Below are 20,272 nucleotides of genomic sequence, written 5' to 3'. Positions count from 1 at the left end.
CAAAGGAGGTGGTGTAAAAATGGTGGCACTGATTTACCTCCCATTATGAAGTTTGCCCCAGTTTACATCTATTTGCTCTGCCACAGAATAGGTCCCAGCGTTTTAAGTGGCTCTCATTGTGGGAAAAGAATAAGAGTTAAGACAATTTGGATGGATGAAAAGGGGAAGGGAAAATGGTACAATTTCAAGTTTTGTTTTTTCTTTTGACATAAAGTGGTGTGGCTAGAATAAGGCCTGTGGCCTTCATGCTTATCCCCCCTGCTTAAAGTGATGCTACATCCCAACGTTTAGCTGGGCTGTGGCGAGAAATACCTCTGGGAAAAACACTAGTCATATCCCTTGCAAGTAATTAGAAGAGAAATGGTGCCACACTCGGGTAGAAGAAGGGAAAGGTGCCTCCCAGTACACGTATATGCCACAAGAGTTTCTTGAAAGAGTTCTTCACATTGCTTCCTGACGGGCTGGGGAGGACTTGTATGCAACTGAAGCTTTCTTGTTTCCTGCCCAAAATATTAGCTTGTGTCATTACCCATGCAGAGATTTGGACTTTAAAGTGAGGGGGGCTGAAGGCAGTTTAACCCTTGCAGAGAGAATCCTTTTTCCATCTGGCACAGGACACTAAAAATAGGGGTATAGGAATCCAACTCTCAGTAGTAACTGATAACATCAGATAATTGGTAATTAGTGAAGAAAAGAAAAGACTTGGAGTAACTCCTGTTATCTTTTATATCCACTTTCAAATTCTCTGCAACCCTCTTGTATCCAGGAATCTTGGTCTTAATTGCCTGGCTCAGAAATTTGCATTAATGTATCTGAAAATGAGAAGTCTTTTATATGGAATTGTAAGTGGACCTCCTCACTATTGAATCCAGCATCTCGTCTAGATGAGGAGCCTCAGTCTTGCAGGTAGAGGAAGTTGGAACTGTTTTGGGAGACATGGGGGCAATTGGTTCAGGGGCAGTAGGGCCATATCATGATTTACCAACAGGCAATTTAAACCACATCAGTTGTTTCTGACTGAGCAGGGGACTGATAAGGGAGTTGTTTGGAACAGTCACTGCTGCAGCGACGTGTCTTCTCTCCTCTGTCAATGTCATAAGCCCACACTCTCAGCCCTCATTCTCCAACCCTATTCAGCCACCACCACCCCACCACCCCTGCACAGGATCATCTACTCCAACAAGAAAAATCTCTAGTAGAGGCCTCCTGACCACTTCAAAACAAATCTCTTTATCCTGCCTTTCTTCTCCCAAAGGAATAAACATCCTGACTCCTTAACATGCCAAGCACATTCTCTTCAACAACCTCTGAAACCTTCCTCATTTATCTCCAGATTTTTTCATTTATTTCCTTCATTGAGATTTTCCCTCATGTCTTCAAATATGTATAGATGCCCTTTCATTCCCTTTTTTTATTTTAAACTTTAGGTTGCCCTTAATAGGCTAGTGTTTCTCTTAATTTCCCCCCTTCCAGAATTCACCAGCTTAAAATCTATACTGCCTCCATTTCTAAGTGTTCATTTCCTATCATGCTATAATCTGGCTTTACACAATTTCCTACCTAGGTATTCTCTCAAAGATCATTAGCGACCTTTGAACCAAAGTGGATGATGTGCTCTCCAACACCGCACATCAGTTGCCTGCCTCTTTTTTTTGTCCTTAGCAATACAGTATAGTACTGATACTCAACCTGTCTTTCTTTCTGTTGACACCTATGTTGGCTGCTTTTTTCCTAATCTTATAAAGCATAGGGGCTGATTACCTGCTTTTTCTTAGAAAATGTATTCATCTGTATTGTATGTCTTTTACTCAGATGTAAATAACCTCCAAATTCTCATTTCCATAAGAGCTAATTTTAATTTTCCAGCATCCTGAGTCATTTCTCTTAAAGGCTCAAACCATGTAAAATCCAACTCATTTCCATTTCCAACCACTGACCCATGTCCCAATTTTTCCATTAAGATTGATGGCACCACCTTTGCTGAGCCAGGGTATCATGTTCTGACTCTTTCTTTTCTCTCCACTGTCACCAGATCATGTTATACTTTCTTCATGTCTCTCACCCTTATTGCTTCATTTGCATTCTTATTATAACCACTCTAGTCCAGAAACTTACTAGTTTCGATTTTTACAATAATCTCTATTATCTATCCTGTTTCTCTCCATCCTACTCAGTTCAGTAGGTTTACCTGCCTTTTACACTGTCTTATGCAACCTTAAATAGATTACTTTCCATTATGTATAGCATCAACTGTACGTTTTCTAACCGAGCTTTTAAGGAGCCTAAAATTTGATCCCTTTTTAGATATATTTTCTGAAATTAATCTAGAGCTGACATTTCACCCTCCTCCGTTGTGCGGCAGGAGTGTGGTTTGATGAATCGAGGGCAACTTCAAGCATGAAATACCATTTCCTTTGGTTTGTGAGCCCAGGTTTAAGCTAATTTAGCACCTTGCATTATCCTAATTAGCATTATGGGTCTAAGGTGGCCACATAAACTATGTTGGCCCAATTAGACTAAAGGAAAAATCTTATATAAACTCCTCCTCACTCATTCCACAGGCATGGTTGATCCGGCTCTGGGGAAAGCAGAGCTGAGAGAATTGCCAAGAGATGGGTCAAGAACCATGGCTGAAGTGAGCTACTGCCTTCCAATTATATGAGAAAAAAGAAGTCCTTTTTGATTATGTCTTATTGAGTTGGGTTTATATTACTTATAACTGAAAACATTTTCATATATTCCATAAACTCTTATCTAGTTAGGCAGTTTTCCTTGCTATCCACTGAACATACCTGTTTTTTGTTTACTGTGCTTTCTGTACTTGGACTGTGTTTCATATTGCTTTCTAGATACTCAAATCTAAATATCTGAATATAAATATCTGTACAAAATATGAATTTATATGGAACTCACATCCTTGGAAGGCTCTCTGGTATCTGTTCTCTGATGACCGGAAGTGACTATGGAAGATATCCATGGATGAAGGACTCTACTGGGCTTGCACAATTTTATGGATCGTGAGTCAGATGATACTCGATATCTAAAAGGAAGTTCAGGTCACATGGCCATCCTTTGTATCCCATTGTGCAGCATTAAGTCTCTACAAAGCCCAGTAAAGAGTGAGGAGCTTTTTCTCAGGTATTCTTTTCCTGTGAATTGACAGAGGCTCCATAGAGCATCTCTATTTAACACGGACCCTTGATGCACCATTGGATCTGGTATCATAAAGCCCAGTTACACAGCAACTTGCTCAGTACTCTAAATCAGCTACAAAGTAGCTTAGTGGATTTGGGGACTGAGATGAAATAAGGTAGGTAGAGTTTTGGTAAGGCTCCATCTATCCCTCATTTGGCACTTATAGGGAGGAGCTCTCCAACTATCCCTACTCATAGTGTTACTGGGGCTTCTGAGTGTTTACTGGACTTCTCTCATGGGTCCTTCTCATGGAAATGATAGGACTCCACATTTCCTGGTGATCAGAAGAACTAACACATATCCCCAAACTGTCCAACTGTGATAAGTATCAGGCATTTGAATCTGAGCTTTTAAAGATTTCTAATTAGGGTCAGGCAGGAAATTTTAGTGGGAGCCATACAAAGAGAGAACTAAGAATGTAATGACTGTTGAGTGAAGGCCCAATATTTGAATCACTCCTGTCATAAGGAAAAAGAGGCCAATAGTGACTGGTGATGTCTATTTTAAGACAATGTGTGGCCATTATTGAACATTTGAAATAGTCCCCCCAAAAATAATAAAAAAAGCGGTACAGAAGGGAATATCCCTCTTCAACTGAGCAATCATCTCAGACTCTGAGTTAGCAAATAATTCTCTTTCTCTTAACCATAGTAAAGTAAAATATCACTGGCAGCAAGCCTATGCATTATATGAAAACTGTTTAATGAAGAACAAGCATGTTTGAGGCTTATTAGTAGCTTAATCTAAAAATGTCAACTGACAAAGAAAATGGGGTGAACGGAAAAAGCTTATTGAACAAGTTTTTCCATGGGATAGAGAACAGTGAAATCCAGGGACCAAGATGTCATTGTTAACTTTGGAAGAAGAGAGCGTGCACAATAGAATCAACTGGGAAGATTTTTAACAGCAATGCCTGGTTTCTTCCGAAGAGATTCTGATTCAGTGAGTCCAGAAAGGTCAGGTACTAGAAAACATTTTTGAATCATCTTCTCAAAAGATTCTAGTAAGTTTCTAAGTTTGAGAACCACTCAGGCAGAGGCAGGAGAAATTGTGAAGATGTTAAAGCCAGACATTAGGTGACTGTTTGAAGCAGTCTATATTAATGATGGAAGAAACAGATCATTCTCTACTATCTGGTATCAAAAACAAAGCTTATGCTGGAAACAGAAGCAAGTACCTTGATGACCTTGGAAAAAATTGAAGATAACTTCACCAGTGGAATTAAAGGCAAGAGACTAAATCCCTGTGGACTAAGAAATTTAACTAGGGGAAAAAATCCTAGGAATTTAAGCCTTTTTATTTACTCAGTCAGTGCTATTGTTTCTTCTTGGGAAACACCAGAAGGTAAGATTGGAAAAAGAAGTTTAAATTTCAAAATTCCTAGCATCTTCATGGTTTCAAGGAGGCAGAAATGGATGACAACCTATACTGTTTTAGATACTTCCAAAGCAGTAGATATATTTTCATCTTAACTTGACCTACCTTAATTCATCCCATATTTAAAAGTTGAGAAATATTAGTCTTGTCTAGGTCTTGGGTTCTTTTTAAAGAATATTATGTGAATGTAAGGCATTATGATTTGACTGTTCTATAATGTACACAACTTTAAAACTCATTCAGAGAATCTCTTCATGGATCTATTTCATTAAACCTACACTTTTTTCCCCTAAGAAGCACGTATTCAACTCTGTGTAAAGCAAAGTTCTGTTTGATTAAAGTAGTACTTTTTTAAATGACATTATCTTTTAGTGGCCTATACTCTAGTTTAGAGAATAAGTCATTATACAAAATAATAGGAAAAAAATAAAGATGAGAATTAATATATGTTTTATGGATTGAATTATGTCCCTCAAAATTTATATGTTGAAGTCCCAGTACCTCAAAATGTGACCTTATTTGGAGATTTGGTCCTTACAGAGGTAATCAAGTTAAAATAAGGTCAATAGGGTGAGTGTTAATCCAGATGACTAGTGTCCATATAAAAAGAGGAAATTTGGAAACAGACACAAACAGCAAGATTGCCATGCGAAGATGAAGGACACATCAGGGTTATTTTCTACTAGCCAGGGAATGCCAAAGGTTGCCAGCAACCACCAGAAGCTAGGTGAGAGGCATGGAACTGATTCTTCCTTGCAGCACTCAGAAGGAACCAGTCTTGCTGACACCTTGATTTGACACTTCTGGCTTTCAGAACTGTGAGACAGGAAGTTTTGATTGTTTAAGTCCTCCTGGTTTTTGATACCTTGTTATGGCAGTCTAGCAAACTAATACAATATGATTAAATACCAAAAGTATGGTAATGGTAATAAGATGGTTGAAGCTTATATTTTCTGAGTTCGTATGTTTTGGATTAAGCTTTATGCTGAGTTTTATTATCTTTGCAACAACGCTAAGGGATGATATTGGTCTCACTATAGAATTTTTTTAAAAGAGGATTCTTGAGAATATCACTGTTGGCAGTAGAGCAGTGATTCAATCACAGACCTATCTGATCTCAAAATCCCAGTTCAGCACTCTCCTCCAAGAGCAGTAGAAGATACCATATGACTGAAGTTAGTGAATGGGGAGCATATGGTCTATTAAAATGAAATAGAGTTCATGAGGGTGATGTGGTTGTTCTAGAGCTGGAATGAAGGAACGAACTAAAAATGTTGGGGTGAGTTGGAGAACAAAGCTTCTTCTTCATGAGGGAACTAACCTGAGCCAAGGCCTCATATTAGAAAATATTTGGGGTTGAAAGGGTAGAATTCTCAGGGTTTGTGTTGAAAAACAATGAGGAGAAACCTCTTGAGATGGTGGGAGTAACCTCTTGTGCAGTATCCTGAACCCCAAAAGAAATAGTTGTCATTTGATTTTCTGACAGTTTGGAGCCTGTGGAGGTCTCTGACAAGGAGAGTGACATAACTCAATGGTACTAAAAAAAAAGCAAGCAGAGAATATTGTATCCACGGGAGGGGAAGTAAAGGATTTACTTTATTGAAACTTTAACAATGTTACTGGAAGAGGCAGAGGAAATTTTCAGAAGTAGCCCTGTGTTTCCAATAGGTACTAGCTTTTCTCTATATGGAATACCATGAGAGGGTCCTCTTCGAAAGCAGGAAGATGAACTACAGCAGTGGTTCTCAAACAGTAGCCAGCATTCAAATCACCTGGAGGCTTGTTAAAACATATTTCTGATTCAGTAGGTCAGAGGTGGTGCCTGGAAGTGTGCATTTCCTGCAAGTTCCCAGGGGATGTTGATGCTACTTTGTTGGGGGATCACACTGTGAGAATCACGGCACTAAATGAGTACTTTCCATCTGTCCTGGGGCAGGCTTTTTACTGTGTTCTGCAGGAGGATGCTGTGTTATATCTAAGAGAAAATACAAGTTAGTCTGGCATCCACAGAGGAATTGACCTCTTCATACTTGGTATGCCCTGACCATGTCCAGATTTTTATCTGTCCTCTCCATGTGGTTTCTCCTCTGTCTCTTATCCCTTGCAAGTGTCATTTTTGCTCAAAATTTAAACTAATTCAATCATCTTCCTCAACAGAGGTTTTTTCTCTGTTCCTCCTCTCTCCAGTTTTCCGTTTATGTATATATGTATTTAATTTATACTTGGAAGGTCCTCCTCTTGGAACTAGGAATACAGGTAAGCTCAATCTCATTCTGTACTCTAATGAAGTAATTAGGTATAGCCATATAGTGTTTAATGATACATTGTTTGTAATGATCAATGATACGTGGGCCCTTAATTCAGGATTATATAGCAGAAAGCATTTTGCAAGCATTTGGATGTGGATTTTCTTTTGTGCGAAAGAAAGTAAAATACAAAAGATTGAACTAACACAATTTAAGATTTTAGGTGTATTACTATATAAAACCCTTTGTATTACTATTTGTATAACTAAAGACAGTCTAAGATGTTCTTGAAAATTACTGAACCACAAGTTTTTTGACCACTAGTGTTGCTGCAAGATATAGTTTTGCAGGTGTGACAGTACAGAGAAGTTTTAATCAGCTGTTACTTTAAGCTCTCTAACAAATTTTAAAGTTTAGTTTTAGATCAGAAATTCTTATCGTTGGAAGGGATGAAGAAACACTACATGTTCCCAGGAATAGTGACACACACACACACACACACACACATAAACACATAGACAAACACAGGTACATTCCCTGTATTAAATAATTCTTGGGAGAGTCTGTTAAACAATGCCTTTGTATGATATTGAAAAGCAATGCCAACTGCCTTTTTGCCTTATTTCAACGTTTCGATACTTAACACGTATCAAGAATAGGAAATATGCCGACTGAGTGAGGTACAATATTCCTATGGAAAATTAAACTCTATTTAGTAAGTTGATTACATCTTTGAACACGCTGAATGTTAGGTTGAAGTTTCTGTAGTTTTTTGAAGTACAGTAATGGCCACTAATATATATGTAAAGGATGAGCTGGAAACTTAAGGATCTTCAGAAATAAGGGTTAATTAGCTTATATAGTAACTATCAACATATGAGGATTAGGATTGTGGATTTGGGGTATAAAAACATGCGCTTGTATGAATGAGAGAGTTAGTTTTAATAACAAATTTGTATGACTGTGTGACTGAGTCTTTGGGAATAGAAAGGAGTGAAGAAACCAAAATTAGCATTTATGATTATTGAGATGTACAGTTAAAGAATTAAGGGACACTATGGTTATAAATATTTTCAGAAGACAGAATAAAGAAATGGCTATTGAAATATAGTTGATGTACAATATTGTTAGTTTCAGGTGTACTACATAGTGATTTGACATTTGCATACATTATGAAACGATCACCAAGACGTCTCTAACCATCTGTCCACACACAGAGTTATTACAATATTACTGTCCATATTCCTTATGCTGTATATTGTATCCCCGTGGCTTATTTATTTTGTAAATGGAGGTTTTTACCTCTTATTCCCCTTCACCTATTTCACCCAGTCCCCACGTCCTCCCATCTGGCAACCATCCATTTTTTTTCTCTGTATCTGTGAGTTTGTTTTCAATTTGTTTTGTTTTCTAGATTCTGTATGTAAGTGAAAGCGTGCAATGTTTGTCTTTCACTGTTAATTTCACTTAGCATACTACCCTCAAGATCCATCCATGTTGTTGCAAATGGCAAGGTTTCAGGTTTTTTTTTAAGGCTAACACTCCATTGCATATGTATGCCACATCTTATTTATCCAGTCATCTGTGGATGGACATTTCAGTTGCTTCCATATCTTTGATACTGTAAATAATGCTGCAGTGAACATCGGGGTCATATAACTTTTTGGATTAGATTCAAATCAATAGAATCAAATGTAATAGAATATGACTGATCATATCGCAGTTCTATTTATAATTTTTTGAGGAACTTCCATACTGCTATCTATAGTGCCTGCACCAATTGACAATCCCAAGAACAGTGCACGAGAGTTCCCTTTTCTCCACATCCTGGCCAACAACTGTTACTTGTTGTAAAAGACATAAATTCGTGACTTTCATGTCAAGTCTGACATGAGGAAAAGCATATTAGTATGGCTGTAACCAGCGGGTGAAATAAATTATTAAAAACTGTATACCTGTGGGGAACAAGATATGAGAATTTCCATTTTAAAATGTGCATTTTAATTACAGCCTTTTAAAAAATTAAAGTTAAAACAGATAATATGGGAGAATAGCAGAAAACTCTAGAGATAGTTGAAATACCCTGATTAATAAAAACCAAGAATTTGAAATTTGTATCTTCATTGATTGTATTAAGATGAGAACTCCATATTTTTGGTAACACTTATAAAACACAAGTTTTATAAACTTGTCTATTTTTCTAATAACTTATTTAGAAAATAATTTTGCATAGATATCTGAAAAGTAAAACTCTTGTTAGCTAATGCTATCATTAGTAAATAGGGATATTGATTATTTGATGTTTCCAAAATAATTTTCTGAACATGGTAAAAGTTTTATTAAGTATTAGCTGAGTGAATACTGATTGAATTAATTTAATCAAGACATATTTGTGTATTTTTATTGAAATAATCTGCAGTTGATTTCATTTGAATTTTATTCAGCATAAAATACTACAGTAAAATTGAAGTGTTATTAGGTTAAAAGTAAATATACCATCACGTTATTATCATGAAGGCTCTGGATCTAAAACCTAGTGTATTCCAGAAAAAGCAAAAGGTTAAATATGGATTTGATCAGTGTTCTTAATTAGTACTAGTGTCCAAGTAGACTAGATCAAAGCACATTATAGCCCTCATAGTCCCCTCCCACAAACCACACACACAGATGCTAATTTCACCACAAAATTTGGAGGAAGGGCAGTCTAGAGTGGACATGAATCTCCAGAGCAGGGAGGACGAGAGTAGGAGAAAACAGGAAAGATACTGTTTGCAAACGATACCCACAGTGCAATGATGGGTCACTTGCCACAGCCCAACATTAAGGCAGGAGATGCAGACAGTCTCTGGATGATAGAATCGCATAGGCCTTCTACCAATGAAGGGATGAGAGCAAGGATAGGCCAATTCTGGCTGGGCTTGAAACTTCTAAAACATTGAGGGGCCCTCTTTAAGAAAAAAGAATATACAATGGTGAATAAAAAACTGCTGTGTCCTTCTAATGGACTTAAGCTTCAGTTAAATCCTCCTCTGGGTAGGGAAATCTCAAGAACTGCCCTTTCAGACTGAAATAATAATTTTGATTTTTTTTACTTCCTCATCCACAATTAAATCATCTCTTCATGATGTATAAATTACGTGCAGTTATTTACCAATTATTCTGAACTGGAAGTTCATCATCTATGTAATTGTATAAGTAGTAGTCCTGTTTAGTCTCTTAAGTTTGGTGCACAGATAAGATTACATAAATGCAAAAGTTAGTATCTCTTGGAAACAACAGAATATTAGTTATTTTACTTTACTATATAGGCAATGACATTCAAAGTGCTCTCTTCATCTGTTACAGAATTCACTACATACTGACATGATAAATTTATGGATATAATCCTAATAATAGGTTATATGTTTCTTGAGAAGTCAGATGCCCTGTCCTGATGCTGTGGTTTGCATTGATATCTTGTTTAATAATCACAACTTAAAAAGTTATTTCTACTACGTAAAGGAAATAAAATGAAGCACGTAGAAATAACTTGTCAGAGGACATGCAGGTTGATAGTGGTAGAGCTTGAGTGTGATTAATGCCACCTGACTGCAAAGTCTCTGCTCATCCTTTTCCAGTCCTGACCGTATCGTGTATGTTGGTTTACCAGGGTACCACACATAGAGTGGACAGTGAATAAGTAACTGTCCCAGATATTTAACATTTATAACTTATTGTGCTTCTAGATAAAGAAAATACTCATCATGGAAGCTGTTTCAAATACAGGTTAACCCTTTCTCTTGTGGCCAATTTCTTGAGAAAAAGAGATTTTTCTCTTTTGGTATTTTGAGTCTAGTCACCCTGAGGCAGGAGACAGATGGGCCCCCAGGGCAAACGGTTTGAGTTCGTTCCTTGTGGACGGATACTCCAGCGGGGAATAACAGGACAATTGAGAGAGGAGTCTGGGCCCTGCCCAGATAGACGATAAGAGTCCACATATTCCTCATTCTTGAAGTCAGGAGACCTCCCCGACTACACATGCAGATGGAGTCACCCGTGTCTTCCCATGGCCCCACTCTACCCCTTATACACATCTACCATGATGCCTGTAGTACTTCTGTGCATTTACTTCTTAAACATTTATCTTTTTTTAAGTGGTCTGTAACAGCGGTCCCCAACCCTTTTGGCATCAGGGACCGGTTCCGTGAAAGACAATTTTCCCATGGACAGGGGCCGGGTGGGGTGCAGGAATGGTTCAGGCGGCATTGCGCGTGATGGGGAGCGCCAGATGAAGCTTTGCTCTCTTGCCCACCGCTCACCTCCTGCTGTGCTGCCAATACCGGTCCGAGGCCCAAGGGTTGGGGACCCCTGGTCTATAAGACTTACACCAAGGGCCATGTGAACCACTGTCACTCTATGTCCTCATACAGCGACTTAGTAAATGCTGCATTAGATAACTATTAATAACATGGCCTAAGAAATTGATTAGATACATAGAAAAGGGTCCAGGTTGAATTCGGGGGGAGTGGGAGGGTCTGAGACCAGGAGATGGAGTGAAGGTGAGTGAATGGGACACAGACAGAAGTTGGAACTTATCCAATGACCATCCCCACCCCCCATAAACTACAAAGGCATATAAAATATATATATATATTTTTTCTTTTCTATAAATACATTTGGAAGGTGGCTCCCAAGCCACTCTAACCCATTAAGCCCTGTCCTTATTAATCTTTTCTAAATAAAAAGGACATTGCTGATGCCCAGTAATGTGGTGGGTAAACAGCTGTCTGGACTAGCCATTATCAGTCTAGTTCAAAATAAAGGCTCTTCCTGGGGCCAGAAAACAGGATTTTTAGAGGGCCCCAGTGGGCAGGAGGCAGGTCGCCAAGAATCAAACAAGGCAAAACAGACGTGCAGTAGTCATAATCATGCTAGTAAGAACTAATGCCTCAGCGAGGCATGTACAGGAATTGGAGGGGGAAGGAGAGGTCTTCAAAACTTTTATGTCTGAGCACTCACTCCTGGTTTGAGAAACACAATAAAATGTCTGCCTGGGTAGTCATTATCAGGTAGATAGGACGCTGGGCTGGGCTAGGAGGTGGAAGGGGCCTCCCTGCCCCTCAAGAGTTCCTGACCAGTGAGGAGTCCTCCATGCTCTCTGAGGGGGTGGGGGATCCAAAGATCTTGGCAAGAAGCCCTCTGTTGGAGCGGGCCTGGTCCTGAGCGTTGGCCAGGCGAGCCCGTTCACGTCCTCCTGGCCGAGCTGCCTTCCGGGCCCTCAGCTCCTGTTCAGTAGGACGCTGGGCAAAGGCCCAGGAGACGTTCGGGCGGGTAGAGTCCCCATCAGCGGCAAGGAAACGCTGTCCGCGCTCCACGCTTCGAAGATAGAAGTCAGTCTCACGCTTGGCCTGGGCAACCTCAGCCCTCAGGCGCTGCCTGCGTACCTGGCGCTCAAAAGCAAGATGCTCGCTGAGGTGGGACCAGGTAAAACGGTGCAGGTACTGCGGAAGGGAAAACAAGAAAAGATCTGAGGAGGGCAGATCTGGGATGGAGAGGGGATGGGGGGGCCGGGGCCAACAAGAGGTGACAGGGGTGCGCCGGCTGGGGCTGGGAAGACGGAAGGCTGAGCGGTGCGGCAGACAAGCCGATCCCCTCACCCTGAGGTTCCACAGGTCATAACGGAAGGGGCTGCGCCTGCGGGAGCCCATGGGCGTGTTGTGAAGACTGGCCGCCACACGCTTGGCTACTCGCTTGTCCCGGAACTCCACCCAGCCCTCGGTGTAGTCCTTGCTGTACTTGGACCGCTTTTTTCCTCCCGCAGCGGAGGCTGCCGCTGCCTTCTTCTTGCGCCTCACGAACCCGTCTGCGAAGCAAAGACAGAGCAGTGGTCAAGGAGGCCAATACAGCACCCGCTCAACTGCACCTCCCATTCGCCGAATTCTCCAAACCTTCCCTCAGGCCAGAGTCCCACCTCAACGTCTTTGCCCGGAAGCGGATAACTGCGAAGTCCACCCTTTTCCCCTTGTCTAACTCAATCCTTTCCTCAAATGTTAACTCCTTTATCAGGTGTGCCCTAAACGCTCTCTTTAAAACCCGCACAGGCCCCCAACCCCAATTACAATTAGTGTCTGTCTGTATGCGAGCTGGGGACGGCCGATCATAAACCTTCTCTTGACCTGGGCCGCGATGACAAAGAGATACGTTCAGTTTTGTGGGAAAACCACTGAGATTTAAATTCAGGCTGTACCCATTTAACAAACTGGTAAATTCGGCTCAGGAAAGATGGGCGGGCGGAGCCGAAGTTAAAATCCAAAAATTAGCTATCCGAGAACTAAGGCTCAGCGAGGTATATACTGCGCTATCTACATCCCATCGCCGCCTCCTAAAGGCATGCGCGCTACCGATTTACCAAAGAAGCCGGACGCGGGTCCCCGGCTCCGTCAGCGCCTCGGACCAGGGCAAGCTGAGGCAACAGGACCTGCATTGCGTGCTCACTGCCAGCGAGCATCACCCTCCTACCCTCACCGCCAAGGCCTGAGCACTTACCTTCCGGCTGGAAAAAAACGCGCCCGACCTCGCCGTAGGCGCTGAGAAGGTTCCGTACGTGCAAAGGCCTAAAGCGGGGCGGTATGTGGCCCAGGTACACAATACCTGGCACTACCCGTTTCTTGCTGCCGCCAGCCGCCCCTTCGGATTCCTCCTGTTCCTCCTCTGCCTCTGATTTCTGATCACTCCCTTCCAGAGGTTCCAGCTCAGCGCCTCCCTTCTCGGATTCCTCTGCCTCCATGCTTGCGGGTAGGTAAAGCAGGGAAGCCGTAAAGCGCCGCGCCTCTGACGCACACCTTGTGCGACTGCCTGTGTCGAGGGGGCGGGGTCGGTCCGGGTGACGACAAAGGAAAGGACAAGATTGGGCGGTGCCCGCGAGTCTAGGCCTAGAGGAGAGAGCGGAAGTGGGTCCCGGGTCTGCCGGGAGATTCAAAGCGTGAGAGAACTTGAGCTGATGAGGCAGAACCGGAGAGGTAGAGCTCCAAGTATAACTTACCCTATAGCACTCCTCGGTGAGATGCAAAAGGTCGGGATGAAGCAGGCTCTTCCGGAAATTTTGGAGAACTATTTTGGGAGTGAGGGGAGGTTTCTTTGTGTTCTAGCGGTCAAAATAGCATTTTACCCAAGGGACTCGGGTGAGACTCAAGGTTGGGGGATGGCTCAACTTTTAAAGGTTACTTAAATTTCAATTTTTTAATTAAGTTTGAAATTTTATTTTTCAAAATTTAACTTAGAGATTTGAATATTTTAAATTTAAGTTTTGAAAATGTAATTTAACTTTGCAAATATAAGTTTTGGAAATTTAGTTGAGATTTAATTTTTGAAAATTTCATCTGTGACCTTTTAATTTAGTTAAAAAAATTTTAGTTTAAAATATTAATTTAAAATTTGATTTTGTGAATAAAATGTCTAAAAAATTTTAATGTTTGACAATTATTTCTTTTAAAAACTTATTTGGCGCCTGTTTTACATTTGTGTTGATGCATGGATTCGTATTTATACTTATGTTACAAATACCTATTGTCAAATGTATACGTGGCCCTGATTTAGGCGACTGCCTGTACCGCGAGCTTTATTCTCTCCAGGACTTGTTTTCACAGTGTTGGGGTCCAGGGTAGGCCACCCAAAAATATGCCTCAATGGCGTAGTCGTTATTTTGAATTAAAGGTACCGAAGAAATGGTCACCACAAGAGGACACTCTGACTCACCTTCTGTCTCGCTGAAGCAACCTTTGTTGACAGGCTCTTGGGCGTACCTGAGGATCGCTTGTGTGTTTATACACTCATTCCTACAAGATCTGAGCACAAATGACTGTTCACTGTTCAATTTTTCTATCGTGTTCAGGCCTGCAGTGTCAATGACAACCTTTCAAAAAGGGAGTCCTTCGAGCCGGATTCGAACCAGCGACCTAAGGATGACCGATGGTCAAACACCTACAGTCCTCCGCTCTACCAACTGAGCTATCGAAGGGCCTTTGAGAGAAAAGTCTTAGGATATTTTAAATAATCTTTACCTCAATCCTGTAGTTTTGTTTTGACTATAAGTTTATTTCAGAAGCAAACATGAAGGGTGCTAGAAATATTCTAAAACTGATATGGGTAGTGATTATAGGAGTATACTAAAAAATTAATGCCCTTGAACAATAAAGAGTTGTGCTTTAATTCATTATCCTGCGCCCTTCGATACATTACAGATAGGACCATCACCCTTGACACTCCTGCTGTCTCATCAGCTTAGCGCCTCCTCTCTCAATCAGAAGTGAGCCATAAATGAAAGGGTTTTCCTAAATGGGTTGAAGAGGGAGCTATTATCTTGAAGCGGAGTTACTGTCCAGTTTATTCTTTTGGACCGGAAGGAGTTCACTCACTTTATGTGTATGTTTGATTTGTTTCGGTCTACAATTTTCAAAATTTTTATCCTTCGAGCCGGACTCGAACCAGCGACCTGAGGATATCTAAGTGTTGTACCTACAGTCCTCCGCTCTACCAACTGAGCTATCGAAGGACCACTTATGGCTATTATTTTAGGATCCCAATCCTAATGTCTATCCAGATGGTTTCCGCTTTGATAATATTCATATTCACTTTTGAAAGTATAATCAAATTTAAGCAGTCTTTTAAGGCACTGAACGGGTTCTATGTCATGATCTGGGTAGTTGGTTTCCTGGGTTTAATAAACATGTAAAATCCATTGAGTTGTACATTTAAGACGTTAGGATATTGTTCTGTGTATATCTCAAAACAAAAACCCTACCGGTATCGCATGCCCTCCTCCCTAAGCATTATATACCTAGGGTGAATTCCCTGGATTACGCCCGATTTCCTGCTGTCCCCTCTAATTACTTTCTCCTTTTTCTCTCAAAAGTGTCTAGGTTGGCTCGATAAATGATATAATTACGTAAACACAGACATTTGGGTTGAAGAGGATCCCAAAGTTGTGAGCAGAGCAATATCCAGTGCATTTTGGTATCATTGTGATTCTCCTTTCTGAAAATCTAATGGGAAATCGTGTGTATTCATAGCTCTAATGATTAAATGTGTGGAGTGTGTGTGTGAATTTTCTTACTTGGACAAATAATTTGGGTGGTTCATATTATATTGCATAATTATTGTGGAGCAATTAAAGTGAAACAAAAACCCCTAAAAAATTTAAATGCAAATATATTCTTTTTTCAAAGAAAATCACCAAACATCGAGGTTCAACAGAGATTGCCTTACACTTGTGCCTAAAGCAGAAATAGACACAAATGGAGAATACACTAAATTATCTGGAGAGAAAAGGCTTTCTTTGGAAATATGCTTAAGGAAAAGATTAAGTGTATTTCTCTATAAAATATCTGTGCTTATTTCTACAAATTTATACAAAACTATTATTTCTACAAAATGATATTATTAAAAAGAATTCCAAAAAATTTTTTTCAAATGGCAATTGCCAATGCATTCTATTAGGGGTACTGAGAGGACGTAGTCCATATTGAACTCAGTAATTAAATCCCTTTCCATGACAAACCAAGAAAATATCATCTAGTAACTTTCAGTGTTCCTGACCTAATAGAGAATTAGCAGCGGGAGAAGAGAGACTGTAGGACGTGGAGTTTCTCTTTCATTGTCAAGTGTCCTCCTATCTGTGCCTTGAATACAAGGTGGAAAATAGCGGAGATGCCAACAAGTGTAAAATTTCAGCATGGTGCTGGATTCAGTTGCTGCTACAGAATTGTCGTCTCTTGGGATGCAGAAGTCTTCCTGGGATGATACTTAGAGGAACAGGAAGCTCTCCGAAAGGAAACAGAAAAGACAAGTCCACCTTTCCTCTTCCTCCTCCAACCTTGCATTCTCCCTCTAGCTTCCTTTTTGGCAAAGCCTAATATGGAGCCATGTAGTAGGTCAGCAGTGTGGTTTACCTCCTTTATCACAAGGCAGATTAAAGAAGGATGAGTGTCTTAGTCTGCCCTGGCTGATGTGACAAAATACCACAGACTAGGTGGCTTATATAATAGAAATTTATTTTCTCACAGTTCTGGAGGCTGGAATGTCCAAGATCAAGATGACAGCCCTTTAATTCCCAGTGAGAGCTCTCTTCCTGACTTGAGAGAACTCTCTGGTGTTTCCCATTATGAGAATAGTAATCCTGTGGGATCAGGACCCCACCCTAAGGACTGCATTAACCTTAATTACTTTCCAATTTTGAATACAGTCACATTTGGATTTTGGAAGAACACAGTGCAGTCCAGAACAGTGAGCTTGAAGTTGAGTCAGTAGTTTAACAACTGGGAAAACTTCCATGTGAATTTTAAGATATTATTTTTGATCTTCATTTTACCTCTGTGCAAGCTAAGCTGTTGAAATTTTAATACCTAATCCAATGTATTGGAAACTAGAACTCCCAGCTCATGGTTGAAAGCCCCCAGTTGCTCCCAGTTCACAGTCAGTCATCCCAAAGCTTAATCCATGGATCTGAGCTATGGAATTAGTCCACTTTCTTTCACTCCAGTTCCACACTTGCACCCCTAATAGAATCATGGAAAATAAATGGAGAAAAAAATGAGTGGAGGCCAAATTGACTTCTGTAGCTGGGTAAATTCTGTCCAAGGAGAAGTGAGGAGAGAATACCCAGACGGTGGAGAGAATCAAGGCAAGGCTGACCTTGAGCCAAGTTTTGAGATGAATGGTGGGTTTCTACACACCCACTTAGAACATCTGAGTTTTGAACTCTTTTGTCTCAAATGGAGGGGGTGCAGGAAGGTGGAGAATTTCTTCCCACAGAAAGTTATTCACTTTTTTTGTCAGCCCTGACTGCAATGAAAAAGAAAAGAGAAGAGCAAGCATTAAGGGCATTAAAAGGGTCCTGGAAAGGCCTGTGCAGCGTGCCTGCACAGCATAGGGACATAGAGTCACTTTCTTAAGTAAAATGTTTCATCTCCATTTCATCACTTTGTCCCAATTTCATTGAGACTAGAAAATAACATTAAACCAAAAAGAAAAAATGTTTCTAATGATGGAATTTCAGACAAAGAACCAGTTGACGGGAAGGGTCTTCACATGGCTTTCCTGCAAGTGATGGGTCTCCGGCAATGCTCAAGAGTTCTCCTCTGAAGAACTAGCTCTGTGAAGTACCGAGCACCTAAGCACAGTACCTGGTACCTAGTACTCCACAGGCCCAGAAGAAAAAGAGGCAACTACTACTTTCGGTTTTTTGCAAGGAATCCAGGTCTAAGCATGCAGCCATGATTATATTCACTTCTATCAGTGTTTACCTTAGAAAAATAACTTGTACACCCTTGATCGAAATCTGGATTACGAAGCCAGAATGAAGGGAGAAAATAAGTGGGACGCACACCCCCTCGTGACCTTGTGCCCACCGACGGTGATTTTTATCTATAAAAAAAGCCAGATGGAAAGCAGATTAGGGGACATTTGTAGGAACTCTGCAGAATCTGTTTCTGGTACTAGCAGAATCAATTGGTGGAAAATTTAGGAGTGCGGGGATTGGCAGGAACTATTGGGATGGCCAAAAGCCTAGTCTCATTGCCTGAGAAACTTGATTTGCCCTCCTGGATGTACCTACAATTTCCTTCCGGTCCCCGGTTTCCGTAGATATGATTCCAGTGTTAAACTCTTGCCCAATTTCGAAGACAGGTGTTTCTATGGATTCCACGCCCTGGTCCACCTGCACCCTGCAGTCTTCTCTCAACAGGATCCAGTACCGTAGAACAGATTATAGGTGGCGCCCCAGGGGCTGTTTGATAACCCGTACTTTGTCCTATTGTCTAACGCCAACTAGATATCAAGGTGGCCACGAGTTCTGAATTACATTCGGATATTAAAGTATGGGAGGCAGGGGAGTCTAGTAGGGAGGGGAATTAGCTCAAGCGGTAGAGCGCTCGCTTAGCATGCGAGAGGTAGCGGGATCGATGCCCGCATTCTCCAGCTTTATGTTCCGCCTACTCTTTGGCCTTTATTTCCATGCTTCTGTAAATAAACACCTTGCTACAACGTTACCACATAAGGGCCCAATTCCTAATTGATGGCCTCTCCCTTCTCTCCAGTGACAGGATAGGGAAGGTTGGATTCTTTGAGATTTCTCTCGCCTTTCGAAGACTTGAATATTGGTCTCTGCCAGGTGGATTTACAAGTCTACACTTCAATTATTTATGCATTCATATTACATTTTTATTCTCAGAATCTATTTCCCACATGTATGACCTATTGAGGGCCACCTCAAGTTCTTACAACTGGAACAAATAATTTCTATTTCTTAATGAAATTTTGAAGAGCCAAAAATATGTAGGTATGTTTGAGGTTTGGTTTTTTTACATTCACTCGTCCTCTTTTGGAGTCATCTAGCTGTTTCTACGGGGGTGGTGGGGCCACTACTGCCAATTGATACTGGAATATTGCAGAATATGGCCCAATTATGGGAGGGAAATTGCAGTGGAGAACTTGTTTGGGTTGGAATCTATGGTGCGTTGATGAGACGGTCAGTCCAGGACTATCTAATAAAATTTGCAACCAAGGCCCATGTTATCTTTGAAAATTGGACAATTTTTCTTGTTTACTCTTTTGCCCTCGAGTCGCTTTCAAAGAGCAAGGGAGCTACCAGTTTAGACCAAAGTGGGTAGAAAATTCTATCAATTTTCCCCTTGTCTATTATTTTTAATTCTAAATTTTTTCTCTTCTGCAGTGGTTCTCAAACCTTGCAACACATTAAAATCACCTGGGAGCTTTTAAAACTACCAATGCCTGGGTCCCACCTTCAAAGTGCCGGAACTAAAGGCGCTTTGTAAAATAGTCCCAGGTGATACTGACATCCACCCACTTTTCTGCGCCAGGGTTGAGAATCACTTTTACATAATTAAACGGAGAAGTGGGAGTAGTGCCCCAGGGTCTGTGGGCGACTGCCAGTAGTTGAGCGTCCACCTGGGAAAAAAACAAACAAAACCTTCGGAGAGACTCAGAACTCTAATACCACGAGAGGGCGCCCGTGCCCAACCAGTTACTAACCTTTGGTCAGCTATGTTCCTAGCAGGCCGCCCCTCCCCTAGTCTTGGGATGCCGGGTAGGGTGGCGGAGACTTGTCACTGGATCCTTTGCTTAGGGGGCCCACCTCTGATCCGCCTGGTTGGGGCTCGGGACTTTTTTGCGGCACGGGCCCTTTATGAACTATGAGCCTGAAGTTTGATCGCGTATTAGTAATTATTACGGAGAATAATAATTAAACAAATTAGATTCGTTGCACACTGAGATTACTCTTAAAAAGATGCACAGCAAGGATATATATAGCTGAGATAAACCTTTTTAAGGGTGAGGGTGAAAAAAGCAGACGCAAAACGTGAACTCCTTCGAGCCGGATTCGAACCAGCGACCTAAGGATGCCTGGTTAGGAATATACTCACTACAGTCCTCCGCTCTACCAACTGAGCTATCGAAGG

At 41.1% G+C, this 20,272-nt stretch overlaps 1 protein-coding gene and 4 non-coding genes across 5 annotated transcripts; 1 reads left to right on the top strand and 4 right to left on the bottom strand.

Annotated features, from left to right (window-relative positions):
- Positions 1-3,857: 3,857 nt before the first annotated feature.
- ABT1 (activator of basal transcription 1) lies at positions 3,858-13,641 on the bottom strand. Its single transcript, XM_022562247.3, has 3 exons — positions 13,344-13,641; positions 12,455-12,660; positions 3,858-12,298 (listed from the first exon to the last, which is right to left on the bottom strand). Exons 1-3 carry the CDS (start codon positions 13,582-13,584, stop codon positions 11,918-11,920), a joined length of 828 nt encoding a protein of 275 aa, XP_022417955.1. The 5' UTR covers positions 13,585-13,641; the 3' UTR covers positions 3,858-11,917.
- Positions 13,642-14,724: 1,083 nt separating this feature from the next.
- Positions 14,725-14,814, bottom strand: TRNAY-GUA (transfer RNA tyrosine (anticodon GUA)). The gene is given in 2 exon segments: positions 14,725-14,760; positions 14,778-14,814. It is a non-coding gene; the product is annotated as a tRNA-Tyr (tRNA).
- Positions 14,815-15,260: 446 nt separating this feature from the next.
- Positions 15,261-15,348, bottom strand: TRNAY-GUA (transfer RNA tyrosine (anticodon GUA)). Its single transcript is given in 2 exon segments — positions 15,261-15,296; positions 15,312-15,348. It is a non-coding gene; the product is annotated as a tRNA-Tyr (tRNA).
- A 3,349-nt stretch (positions 15,349-18,697) lies between these two features.
- On the top strand, positions 18,698-18,770 carry TRNAA-AGC (transfer RNA alanine (anticodon AGC)). The gene has a single exon. It is a non-coding gene; the product is annotated as a tRNA-Ala (tRNA).
- Positions 18,771-20,178: 1,408 nt separating this feature from the next.
- TRNAY-GUA (transfer RNA tyrosine (anticodon GUA)) lies at positions 20,179-20,272 on the bottom strand. Its single transcript has 2 exons — positions 20,236-20,272; positions 20,179-20,214 (listed from the first exon to the last, which is right to left on the bottom strand). It is a non-coding gene; the product is annotated as a tRNA-Tyr (tRNA).

The sequence above is a fragment of the Delphinapterus leucas genome, chromosome 10 (genome assembly GCF_059928025.1).
Source record: "Delphinapterus leucas isolate spDelLeu-1000000601 "Yukka" chromosome 10, BTC_Dleu_Yukka2, whole genome shotgun sequence".
Classification (NCBI taxonomy): Eukaryota; Metazoa; Chordata; class Mammalia; order Artiodactyla; family Monodontidae; genus Delphinapterus; species Delphinapterus leucas.
This window is presented reverse-complemented; position numbering and strand designations above follow the sequence as displayed.

What these genes read in the sequence shown, in the direction of transcription:
- ABT1 (XM_022562247.3), bottom strand. Translation starts at nt 13,584, where the DNA reads ATGGAGGCAGAGGAATCCGAGAAGGGAGGCGCTGAGCTGGAACCTCTG. An exon ending in CGTTTTTTTCCAGCCGGAAG is followed by an intron (nt 12,661 to 13,343) that starts GTAAGTGCTCAG and finishes TTTGCTTCGCAG; the next exon opens with ACGGGTTCGTGAGGCGCAAG. An exon ending in ATGACCTGTGGAACCTCAGG is followed by an intron (nt 12,299 to 12,454) that starts GTGAGGGGATCG and finishes TCCCTTCCGCAG; the next exon opens with TACCTGCACCGTTTTACCTG.